This window comes from Ictidomys tridecemlineatus, chromosome 5 (assembly GCF_052094955.1).
Source record: "Ictidomys tridecemlineatus isolate mIctTri1 chromosome 5, mIctTri1.hap1, whole genome shotgun sequence".
NCBI lineage: Eukaryota > Metazoa > Chordata > Mammalia > Rodentia > Sciuridae > Ictidomys > Ictidomys tridecemlineatus.
This window is the reverse complement of record NC_135481.1, coordinates 63787120-63800266: the sequence shown is the minus strand read 5'-3', so window position 1 is coordinate 63800266 and position 13147 is coordinate 63787120. Positions and strand designations below refer to the sequence as shown.

Here is a 13147-nt window from a genome sequence, read left to right as displayed (position 1 = left end):
CATAAATAGTGGCCAGCTGACAAAGAGGCACTCTGGGACACACATTGGCAGAGTCCGACGCAGTACTAGAAAAGAGGGCTAAGGAGTAGAGTGCCAAATGACCATGTTCTCTTCATCATCCAGACTCTCTGACACACATACCAGCAACACCACTCACTTACCTTATCATAACACTCTCAGAAACTGATTTTTAAAAATAGGTAGGAAATGTAGCTGTGTAAATAAGTGGTACCTGCCAATAAAACAAACCCTGGTAGCACAAAGTGCTTTCTCAGCATTTCTTATCTAAATGGTGGTCATAAAGATAAAAATGGATATTGACCATTAAGTTAGGACATTTATCTTAAGAGATAAAAATAATTTCATGTATTAACCATATTTAGACCTAGGTTTCATCTTTTGGGGGGTCATAGGTCAATTTGAAAAAATACTAAAAGCTAAAATGTTATCCCTAGAAAAATTTATATACAAAATTCACATATATTTTTAAGAGTTTAAAGATTCCCTAAAACTATCCATGGGATGTTGAGCATATAGGTAAGTCCCATAATCCCAGCAACTCAGGATGCTAAGACAGGAGGATCACATGTGTGAAGCCAGCCTCAGAAACTTAGAGAGATCCTGTCTCAAAATAAAAAATAAAAAGGAATGGTGATACAGCTCACTGGTAAAGGTCAAGCACCCTTGGGTTCAATCCCCAGTACCAAAAACAAAAAACTATCCATGGGCTCCAAAATAGGTTCCCAATAAATTCCAATCCTTCTCATATTTCAGGAGAGGAAACTTAAGGCCTACAGGTGAAACAGTTTGACCAAATATGATGACTTAATAATAAAGCCAGGACTATAACCTAAATTTCCCAGTCTCTAGAGAAGTACTTCTCAAAGGACAATGATTTTTCCCTCCAAAGGAAATTTGGTAATGTCTGGAGAAAATTTTAGCTGTTACATATGGGAGAAAGAAGTACACTGGGATCTAGTAGGTAGAGGCCAGAACGCTGCTAAACATCCCACACTGTACAGACTAGCCATTCACAACGAAAAATCACCTGCCCAAAATGTGAAAAATGGGGAGGTTGAAAGACCCTGTGCCAGGACAGTGTGGCTCTCTCACTGCCACACTACCTATGTGCAAGGCACTGAACGGTGCCATCACAGCCATGGTTATGGAAGCAGGGTTCCTGATTTAGGAACATACAACCTCACAGGAGGTACAGCAGACATTAGAAACACAAGCTGACAAACACAGAAAACGACACAGCAAATACCAAAGGAGTGATTCAAACAATGTCACAAGTAATCAGCAGGAATATTTCATAGTTGAGCTAACCAAAGTCACAGAGAGAAACAAGCATTACAAAGAGCTGCTGTTAAAAATAAAATATTTGAGAGTCTTGGCCCTCAAATTCTACCCTAATGCTAAGTAAAACATGAGTTAATTCATACAAGCCTTAGAATTTCTTCTCAGGCACTGCTTTACAAATAAGTAGTAGTTTTATACCCTTAAAACAAACCATGCCCGTGTGATCTCTATGGTGTCTATCTCAGTCAAGATTCAAAAGACTTAGAAGAAATATGACTACTTCTGGGTGTGGTGGCACACAACTGTAGTCTCAGTGACTCGGGAGGCTGAAGAAGAAGGATCACAAGTTTAAGGTTAGCCTCAGCAATTTAGCAAGGCCCTAAACAACTTAATAAGACCCCATCTCAAAATAAAAAATAAAAAGGACTAAAGATGTGGCTCAGTGTGGGCTCAATCCCCAGTACCAAAAAACAAAACAAACAAAAAGAGAATTGAATATTGGTTTTTGTTCTATACCAATCCATCTTGATGTGGCAAAACTGCCTTTTCCATTAATAAGCAGCTTTCTCCCTCTGTAATACAGGCTGAATATCCCTTATCCAAAAATCTTGACACCAGAAGTATTTTGGATTTGGATTTTTTTTTTCAGATTTTGGAATATTTGCATATACAATGAAATATCTTGAGGATGAGACCCAAGTCTAAACATAAGATTCATTTATGTTTCATATATACTTTATATATACCACCTAAAGGTAATTTTGTACAATATTATTAGCACAGCTGCATTTTGGCTATGACCTGTCACTTGAGGTCAGGTGTGGACTTTCCACTTTTATCATGTCAGCACTCAAGAATTTTCAGATTTTGGAGCATTTTAGATTTTCAGATCAGGGATGCTCAATGTATATCTGCCCTGCCTTAGAAAAGACTATAGCTCTCCACTTCTAATATGTAGTACTGCTAATTTGGCAAAAAAAAAAAACCCTGCAAATTCTTAAGGCTTGACCTTTGCACATCAGGTCCAATAAATAAAATATACAACTGAATACAAACATACATATGCCTTTAAAAAATATATTTATTTTTTAGTTGTAGTTGGACATAATACCTTTATATTACTTATTTATTTTTCTGTGGTGCTGAGGCTCAAACCCAGAGCCAATACATATGCCTTTTTAATAGTGCTTCTGTACTGTGTTGAAGATCCTATATATTTTAATCAGTTTACTTACTAGGCATCCAAATGTATAATTATGATTCCAATTTACATTGAATGCATAATTAGAAGTGTAATTTTTCTAGAAAGGCAATTTAGCTTAAAAAATAAGATGCCCAGTTTTTATTTCTCATATTTCCCCTTTTTCTTTATTTCATTAGTATCATTTAATCATGTGGTCTCTGGGGTTTTTTAAGATTATTTAACCCATATAAAAATGTTTGAGATATACACAATATATAGTCATATGCCATGTAATGTTTCAGTCAATAATATGGGTCACATATACAATGGTGGTCTCATATGTTTATAATGGAGCTGAAAAACTCCTGTCACGCAGTGATGGACATATAGCCATTGTAACATCATAGCACAAAGCATTACTCACATATTTGTGGTGATGCTGGTATAAAGAAACCTACAGAATGCCAGTCATAAAATAAAGCACACCAAACACAAAGATAAGATACATTTGAGGGAATGAATGTCTATTATCCTGATCTTATCATTGCACACTCTATTCAAGTATTGAGATATCACACTGTACTCCATAAATATGCAAAATTATGTAATATTTTAAAATAAAAATACATATTAAAAAGTTTAAAACATACCACTAAGTATAGTACATAATACTTGATAATAATAAATAAATAAGCCAAGTGTGCTGGTGCATACTTGTAATCCCAGTGACTCAAGAGGCTGAGGCAAGAGGATCACAAGTTTAAAGCCAGCCTTAGCAACTTAGCAAGATTCTGTCTAAACATAAAAAAGGCTGGGGATATAGCTCAGTGATAAAGCACCCCTGGGTCAACCTCTTAATACTGCAAAAATACTACCACCAACAACAACATAATAACAAACAACTATATTACTAGTTTATATATATCACATTTTTATTATTTTAGACTGTTCTACTTATAAAAAAAGTTTACTGTAAGATGTATGTCATGTTACTCCAGTAGCAGCCTCATACAATCTCCTGTTTATGACATCTCTAGATTGCATCAAAAGGCCACAACAAGTGACTAACCATACCACACACTATAATGCTCACATAATGACAAAGTTGCTTAATGAGACATTTCTAGAATATATTATTTTCAATAAGTGGCACACGACTGTACATGTATATTTATTTATAAATCACATACATGTAATGTGGTACTACTGTATTATATACATATTTTGGACTGGAGATTGAACCCAGAGCCTCATGCATGTTAAGTATGTGTTTTATCACTGAGCTACACCCCTACTCCTGTATACACTATTAAATATACACAAAATGAGATGAGCATCATTATACCCTAGGTATATGTATGATTGCACATATGGTGTGATGCTACATTGTGTACAACCATAGAAATGTAAAGTTGTGCTGCAATTGTGTACAATGAAACAAAATGCATTCTGCTATCATATATACCTAATTAAAATAAATTAATTAATTAAAAATACACAAAAGTAATAATTTTAAATGAATTATGTTATCAGTCATTACAGATGAAATTTCTTAACACTCTTCTGTGTTTCAGTGATTCATTTAAAGAACATAGGGTTGGAGAACTTTCTTCCTGAGAGTCAAAGGATAATCCATTTTAGCTTCAGTAAAAACTGAGAGCTGTTTAGTCTCTGGCAAGGCCTAGGAGTCTTTAAATGACCCCATGATGGCAGCAGAGAGTAAAAAATGATATGGGATCATATTCTGGGCTGGCACAGGTTAACTAAGGAATATAGTCTGTGGAGTTAACAAATCAGTTAAATTTAGCCTGAGGCTTTTAGAAATAAGTTTTCCCTGTTCAAGTGTTCCTGTACAACCTGTGTGGCTGGAGAATAATATGAAAGGAGACAAAATCAGAAAAAAATAAAAAAGAGAATGTAACTAAGACATCTGAATTTTATTTTAAGCAATTAGAAGGGTTTTAAACGGAAGACTGATGTGATCTGACTTGCTTTTTTTTTTTTTTTTTTTTTTTGATGGTGGTCCTAGGAATCCAACCCAGGGCAACAGGCATACTAGGCAAGCACTCTACTACTGAGCTATACCCCAGCCCTGAATTCCTTTTTTTTTTTTTTTTTTCTTTTTTCCTTTTTGGTACCAGAGATTGAACTCAGGGGTACTCAGCCACTGAGCCACATCCCCAGCTCTTTTTAAAATTTTATTCAGAGACAAGGTCTCACTGAGTTGCTTAGGACCTCACTAAATTGCTGAGGCTGGCTTTGAACCTGTAATCCTCCTGCTTCAATCTCCAGATCCACTGGTATTATAGGTGTGCACCACCATGCCAGGCTAAAAGAGCATTTTGGTTACTCTTTGGAGAAGGATTGGAGATGCACAAGAGTCAAAGCAGGTAGGCCAGTCAGGAGGCTTCTGCAATAGTCTAGATGCAAGATACTTGAGGCTTTGGAAATAGCAGAGGAGATACAGAGAAGTAGATGGATTCAATATATATGTTGGAAATAGCATCAATAATACTTGTTAAGTGGGAAAGGGAGGGGTTAACCATAAGAAGAAAGAAGTGAACTTCAAGTAGGCCTGAGGCCTGGGCCTGCAGAAGGATGCTCTTGGGAAAATAACCTTTATTTAGCTCACTCTTTATTGCATCAATTATTTGCACCTGTTAGGCAGGGACATATGCAGTAAATCTCCAGAAACAATCAGGCAGGAGTCAGGAGCCAAAAAGGTACTCAGTAACATCTTCATCTCTACTTCCAAAGGCAAAAGGCAAATGGCTTCTAAAACATGGCAGGAGGCCCATTTTGTACAGATGATCTGTTCATAGCTACACCTTACTATGGGCAACTCAGGGGTATCTGGAAACTCATGCCTCCGTCTGGTAGCACGTTTTGTTAATTCCTGCTTTGGATAACCACTTCATATATTGAATTTTCATATATCTTGCCAAGAAATTTAACATACTATAAACCTTTATTAACAAACTATAGTATTGTCAGGAGCTGCCACATAGGAATAGAGCGCCCCTTAGCTTTGAGCGATGAGAATGTGGAGACGCAGCAAGCCAGCTGTGGGCTGTGTGTGTGAACTATAAGCACCGAGCATACAAAGTGGACTGAACCGATGTTGCCTCTATTTGGGCGGGTGACAGATGTTTCTTTTCTTCGCTGGATCTGCCTATGATCCCCACACAGCTCATGAGATGGGCGTGGCCTTCCTAGATATCAGTCAATCTACTGATAGCAAGACCTCAAGAAGCTAGACTCAACCTCCTGAAACCTGACCCCTTGCCTCATTTGAATGGCTTCTCCCCAATAAAAAGGTTCAGCATGTGCTCCCCACTCTCTTTCTTGCCTGTCTTGCCCCCTTGTGAGAGCTGTAGCTGAGGAGTGGTCACTAAACCCAAAGAAAAGGTACTTTCTGTGTCTGTGTGTCTTTATTTAGTGCCCAAATTCACTTGGAGTGACCCTGACCAATTTACTCGTGTGATGCAACACAGAATGTTAAAAAATTTAGCATACCATAACTGCCTATTTGTCTGATGTTCAATTATATCACCGTTGGACAACTCTTATTTTTTTAATATTTATTTTTTAGCTGAGTTGGACACAATGCCTTTATTTTATTTATTTATTTTAATGTGGTGCTGAGGATCGAACCCAGGGCCATGCACGACGTGCTAGGCGAGCGCTCTACCACTGAGCCACAACCCCAGCTCCACTGTTGGACAACTCTTAAGAGGGGGGAAGAGTTCCCTGATTGTCCTTGATTGTACAGAAAAGTAGGAATAACACATTTAAGAAGAAAAATCCAGAGTTCTATTAGGAACATATTGAGGTGGTTTTTTTTGCCTTTATTTTTTTGTAGTACTGTGGATTAAACCCAGGATTTCACATATGATAGGCAAATATTCTACCACTGAGGTACATCCCTACCCCTTTTTCAAAATTTTATTTTGAGATAGTATCTCCCTAAATTTCTCAGGCTGTTCTTGAACTTGTGATCCTCCTATCTTGGCCTCTGGGAAGCTGGGATTACAAGTGTGCACCACTGTGCCTGGCAGGAGCCTGTTAAGTTTGAGATCACTATTAGACATTTAAGAGCAGATATCAAGTAGATAGGTGGACATAAAAGATTGACATTCTATTTTTAACACCAATTAACATATAAATGATATCTAAAGCTATAAAATTAGATAATAAGAACATGAAATATAGGGCATAAATTAGTGCCTGTTGATATATATATTTATACACACACACACACACACACACACACACACACATATTTATTCTTTTGGGGCCTTCACATATTTAAAAACTTATGCCAGAATTTTTGAATTAGTAGAATTCATATTTTTAAAAATTCATATTCTAAATTTCTTTTTCAAGATTGGACAATCTGGCAATACTTGGCTTAAACAAAATAGCAGCTTCTTCATTCATGAGATATTAATTAGAATTCACCATAATGTCTTCTCAACACTAAAGCTAGCTATCCTCATATTTGTACACCACTGTTTCCCAGAATCCACTTCTGTATTAAAAGTAGGAAATTGGAAGATAGCCCAAGAAGTCCTCATGTGTAAAGAAAGAATGAGCTGGGTGGGGTACAGCATGCCTGTAAGCAACTTAGTGAGACTCTTGTCTCAAAATAAAAAGGGACAGAGCTTCAGTGATATAGCATCCCTGGGATCAATCCCCAGTACTGTGGGGGGAAATTTTTTTTAAAAAAAGAGAGAAAGGTCTGGGGATATAGCTCAGTGGTAAAGTGCCCTAGGTACAATTCTTGGTACCAAAATAAAAAAGGAGGGCTGGGGATGTGGCTCAAGCGGTAGCGCGCTCGCCTAGCGTGCGTGCGACCTGGGTTCGATCCTCAGCACCACATACAAACAAAGATGTTGTGTCCGCCGAGAACTAAGAAAAAATAAATAAATATTAAAAAAAAGGAAAAGAGAAAATGAGAAGGAACATATTTCTTTATGAATTTAAGGATAGCTGAAAATACCATTACTTTACATCATTCATTCACCTTACCCATTTGGACCTTACAAGCATCTGAGTTTTGTAATTCCTGGGGTAGAAAAACCATCTGAGTTTCATCAATATTTAGATGCTAAGTAGAAGGAAGATCAGAAAAGGAAAAAGAGGGGGAAAGGGTGTAGCTCACTAGTAGAGCACCTGACTGGCATGCACATGGCCCAGGGTTTGACCCCATGGTGGCACACTGCTGTAATCCCAGCAATTTGGGAGGCTAAGGAAGGAGTATTGCCAAGAAAAATCAGAAAGCAGCAAAGAGCAGACAGGAGAGCACAACTGCATGAAAGCCAAGCAGAAAAAGTCTTGTAAAGGAGTTGTGCAGATGCTTTTGAGAGTCCCAAGAAGTGTCCACTGGATTAAAAAGAAGTCTTCAATTTGATGAGTGGAACATTATGGAAGGATGTTGAATTAAAGTAGGCTAAAGAATAAATGTATACAACCAGAGATATAAAAAATTGGCTCTATATATGTAATAAGAATTGTAGGGGCTGGGGTTATGGCTCAGTGGTAGAGTGCTCACTTCGCACATGCAAGGCCCTGGGTTCGCTCCTCAGCACCACATATAAATAAATAAAATAAAGTTATTGTGTCCAATTATAACTATTGGGGTTGTGGCTCAGTGGGAGACCTTGGGTTCGATTCTCAGCACCACATAAAAATAAATAAATAAAATAAAGGTTCAAAAAAAACTGAGATATTGGGGATGTGGACCAGTGGTAGAGTGCTTGCCTAGCATGCTCAAGGCCCCAGGTTCAATCCCCAGCACCACAAGCAAATAAACAACAACAATAAAAAAAAAAACTTGCTAAAACTGACACACAAAAAACAGAAAATATGAACAGCTCATAATTTTAAAACTTCCTTTAAAAGAAAATTTCAGATGGCTTCACCAATAGACTCTAACTAAATATTTAAAGAAAAAATAATGTAGATCTTACATAAACTCTTCTAGAAAACAAAAAAAAAAATAGGGAATACCTGTAACCTACTGTATAATGTTTTGTTTTGTTTGCATAGATTTTTATCAAAGCCTTTTTTCATGAAGTTTTTATTTTACAGCAATCTGGGAAAGGAAGTCATCTGAAGGGAGATGTGACATCCAGCATGAATTCAATATATTCAAAAGTCAACAATAAATTGGACATGGTGGCACATGTCTGTAATCCCAGAAATTTGGGAGACTAAGGCAGGAGTATTGCCAAGTTTGAGACTAGCCTCAGCAACTTTGTTGGATGCTCAGCAACTTAGTGAGACCTTGTCTCAAAATACAAAAATAAAAAGGACTGGAAATTGGAGATCAGTGTTAAAGTACCCCTGGGATCAATCGCCAGTAAAACAACAAAAATATTGATTGCAACTAGTATTTAATGAGCACTTTCTATATGTTAAAACTATACTGAAGCCTTTGTACTGGATATAGGTACCATTATACCCTTATTACAGACAAATAAGTAAACTGAGACTCAAGAGAAGCTAAGAAGCTAAGCAGCTTATTTGAGTTCACAGAATAATCAGTGAAAATGGAACTCATGAAGGTCCATCCAACTCCAGAATCCAAAATCATAAGTATTCCTCTATCCAGAGAAGAGCAGCAGCTTCATCTGCAAAAATCTACCCACAAGATGAGAACAAACTAATTCTCCATTCAGCCTTCCTACTTGACCAGCCAAAGCACCTAGTCAGAAAAACAGAACAGGTCTGTGTTTTGTTTTTTATTTAATTTTTTGCTTTTTAACTTACCCACTCACAGTCGATGCCAAGTACTGGAAATTCTTCTAACTCGCTCCTGAGCAAGGGCTCAATCTGATCCCACTCTGCCTCCTGAGACACTGTCACCACATCTGCATGGAGAATTCTTTCCTCCCAGGAGGCTCTGGGAACACCAGAGGGCAGCTGGTGCTCTTCTGAAGGGGGCTGCTCTCTCCTTGGTGTCACTTGCTCTTGCTGCTGCTGCTGCTGCTGCTGCTGCTGCGCCTGGGTCACACCACTTGTCTTACTCCTGCGTCGCTGGATGCCTTTCCATAGGACAAATCCCCCCACAGCCACTCCCAGAAGGGTGGTCACTGTCAAAGCCACTAAATTCTGTCTAGACATCTTCAACTTTTTACGGTTTAGGAAAGCATTTTACTAATCATACAACCTGCAAAACAAACATCAAAAATATATTTACATACAGAATATAAACCCTATATATAAACAAGTTTTCCCCTAAAAACTTCCACCTACAATCCTTACACCCACAAACTAAAACAACTGCTATCAATTTCCACATCAAACAATAGAATTTTTTTCATTTTTGTACTTTTTTATTCCATCTCTATCTTCATCCTTCCCACTAAAAACTCCCTAGCCCTCTGACAGATACCCAGGGTTCCCTTAATGATATAAAATCTTATTAATCAAAACAGAATAAACTAGACCTTCACCTTGGATTATTGATTTACTAGTAAATGAATTGATTAGTTAATGATTCTTTCTCAATGTGTTTGCAGTTTAGCGGGCCATGGTCACACAAGCCCTTAATCCCAGCTACTTGGAAGGCTAAGGCAAGGATCACAAGTTTGAGGCTAGCCTCCACAACTTAACAAGACCCTGCTCCAAAATAAAAATTAAAAGGGCTAATGATGTACCTCAGTAGTAGAACATCCTGGGTTTAATCCCCAGTACCACACATACTGAAAAAAAAAAGTGTTTGAACTTTAAACCTTTAATCTCCTACCAGCTGAATAAAAATTTTGCTTCTCAATTAAAAAAAAAAAAAAAAACTTGGGGCTGGGGATGTGGCTCAAGCGGTAGCGTGCTCGCCTGGCATGCGTGCAGCCTGGTTCGATCCTCAGCACCACAAACAAATATGTTGTGTCTGCCAAAAAATAAAAAATAAATATTAAAAAACTCTCTTAAAAAAAAAAACAATCATCTATCAGTTGGTGGGGTGACTGTATTACTCTTCTGGCAGGTGTGGGCAGTAGAGGCAAAGGAAATGGGCTTGAAAATAAATACTTTTCTGTTGCTTCAGAAGTTTCTGTTGATCAGTAGTTCTCCAAAGAAATTGCCTCAGTTTCTACAAGGTAAGGCAGAGGCAGCACGAAAGGGGAAGAACAACAAGGGATGAAAAAAGAAAAAGGTGACACTTAGATATTGTGATGATTTAGATATTAGGAGTTCCCCAATAGCTCACATGGAGACAGTGCAACAGTTTAGAAGTGAAATGATTAGACTGTGGGAGCCTTACCCAGATCAGTGCACTAATACCCCCAGGGATTAACTGGATGGGGACTAGGCAGGTAGGGTGTGGCTGGAGGAGGTGAGTCTTTGGGGCATGCCTTCGGGGTATGTATTTTGTCTTTGGTGAGAGAGAAGTTGTCTCTCCCAGCTTCTGGGTTGTCCTGTCTTGAGCTGCTTTCCTCCTCCCAGCCTTTCCACCATGATGTGCTGCCTTACCTCAGGCCCAGAGCAACAGAGCTGGCTGGCTATGGACTGAGACCTCTGAAACTACTAGACCCAAATAAACTTTTCCTCCTCTAAAATTGTTCTTTTCAGGTCTTCTGGCATAAAACCTGACTAAAACAAATATCCAAGATTCCCAGAAGGAAGTTTCAAACAAATGCCACAAGACCAGGAAGGTTAATGAAGATAAAAGAAGCATACCACAAAATAGTCCCTTTTATCTTAGCACATGTGGCTTTTACCATGTATCTTTTGTTTTCCTCATTTTTGATAAACAAATGAGTACACAGTGTTATTTCTATACTATTAAAAACAACAAGTTGGGCATGGTGGCACATATGGGAGGCTAAGGCAGGAGGATCTAAATTCAAGGCCTGCCTCAGTAATTTAGCGAGGCCCTGAGCAACTCAGCAAGACTCTGCCTCAAAATAAAAAATACAAAAGGGCTGGGATGTGGCTCAGTGGTTAAAAGCCCCTGGGTTCAAGCCCTGGTATGAAAAAAAAAAATCAGTAAAAGTGTGATAATAACTGGTCAGTGGCCCTTGGCCTCAGTGGCAGAAAGAACACAGGGCAATAACCACTCAGCACGCGCTGATGGATTCCTCGTGGGAAGAAGGCCCAGTGTAGTCAGATACTGTGCTAATCAAGATCACTCAGGGATCTGAATTTTACAAGGAATGTTACCACTTTTAAATATTAGCAATAAACTTACAGCTTCTATAAATATTGTGTCAGTCTAGCATGTTGCTGAGCAATCATGCGTGGGCTCTGGCCCCAAACCTCAACTGAGCAAAGACAGAGCAAATCTACAGCACCCTGCCTAACTGCCATACCTTTTCTATGACTCAGGGTTTCCCAATGTGTCCTGTTTTTATCACTTTTTTAAAGTTTCACAAACGTTACTAAAATAATTTTATATTTACAATAGATTATACCTATGTCTATAGAGATATTCAGCTACTGGAATGGAAAAATGGCATCACAAAAATTATGACAATAAGAATAAAAAATGGTAACATACTGGCTATGCTGTTTTTAAAAACATTTACTTTGGTTTAGAAACTGTGCTAAGTACTTCGAATATACTTTTTCTAGTGCTTTTATTGAATAGGAAACAGGCTTAATGAGATTAAATAACTTGTATAAAGAGACATCTGTTTAAAAAGAATTTTGAGTAGATATAAAAAGACTTTCCTTTCCCACTCTAAATAACACAAATGCTGGGGAAAAACAACTGAAAAGATAAAAAATTAATATGCAATTGAGCTGAGAGAGAGAGAAAAAAAGAAATCATCAGATATCAGAAATGGAAGTGGAAACCAGGTAGAGACCAGAACTCAGACCAGCCCTAGCACTGGGGGCAGAAGTCGAGGTCACAGGCCTAGGACACATTGGGAGCCAGAAGAGTGCTGCTCTGTCCAAGAACAGGGACCTGAAAAAGTTTGTCCACTATGGGGTAGGCAAGCCACCTGCCCCACAGGCTTAGACTATAAACAGAGCACCACAAGAGAAGAGCCTGGAGCCATGCTGTGCAGAGACAGGGCTCAAGTTTACACTCCCCTAACAAAAGGAAACTCAAAGCCAAGAAAATGAATTAAGACTGATTCACAATTGGTGAACTCTGCTGTTAACTAGACAAAGTCGATTACAGGAGTATGGTCTACCTTATATATGTTTCTAGCAAGATTTCCATGGAAGACCTATTCCAAGACCAGTCCCTGGAAAAGGGCTTACAAATGAATCAAAACCAACAAGCTGGGAGCAGAGGGGCATGCCTATAATCCCAATGGTTTGGAAAGCTGAAGCAGGAGGATCAAAGCCAGCCCTAGGAATTTACCCAGGCACCAGGCAATTCAGTGAGACCCTGACTCTAAATAAAATACAAAAGAGAGCTAGGGATGTGGCTCGGTGGTTGAGTGCTCCTGGGTTCAATCCCTGGTACCCCCAAATAACAACAAAAACCTCTAAAGCTAATAAAATGAGTTCATAGAGCCATCAAACAAAAGTTTCCATATCTGGGATCTGAAAGGGACTTTAGAGCAAGAATATTCACAGGTAATAAGGAAAATAATAGCTAAAACATGAATAAGAGAAAAAATTTAAAAGCAAAATTCTAGGTATGGAAATATTTTTTAAATTTTTAAATGTAATACTCAATGAACAAGTTACATACCAGATTAG

General features: G+C 38.2%; 1 protein-coding gene across 3 annotated transcripts in view; it reads right to left on the bottom strand.

Moving 5' to 3' along the window:
• Positions 1 to 13147, bottom strand: part of Exd2 (exonuclease 3'-5' domain containing 2) — a 47092-nt gene that overhangs the window by 19045 nt on the left and 14900 nt on the right. For 2 of the 3 annotated variants that reach the window (XM_005322828.5, XM_021724835.3), the window contains one exon: positions 9260 to 9659. The exons of the other annotated variant lie outside the window; for it this stretch is intronic. In XM_005322828.5, coding sequence (XP_005322885.2) covers positions 9260 to 9613 — 354 coding nt within the window. In that variant the 5' untranslated portion in view covers positions 9614 to 9659. The remainder of the gene's footprint in view (positions 1 to 9259; positions 9660 to 13147) is intronic. 3 annotated transcript variants of the gene reach the window in all.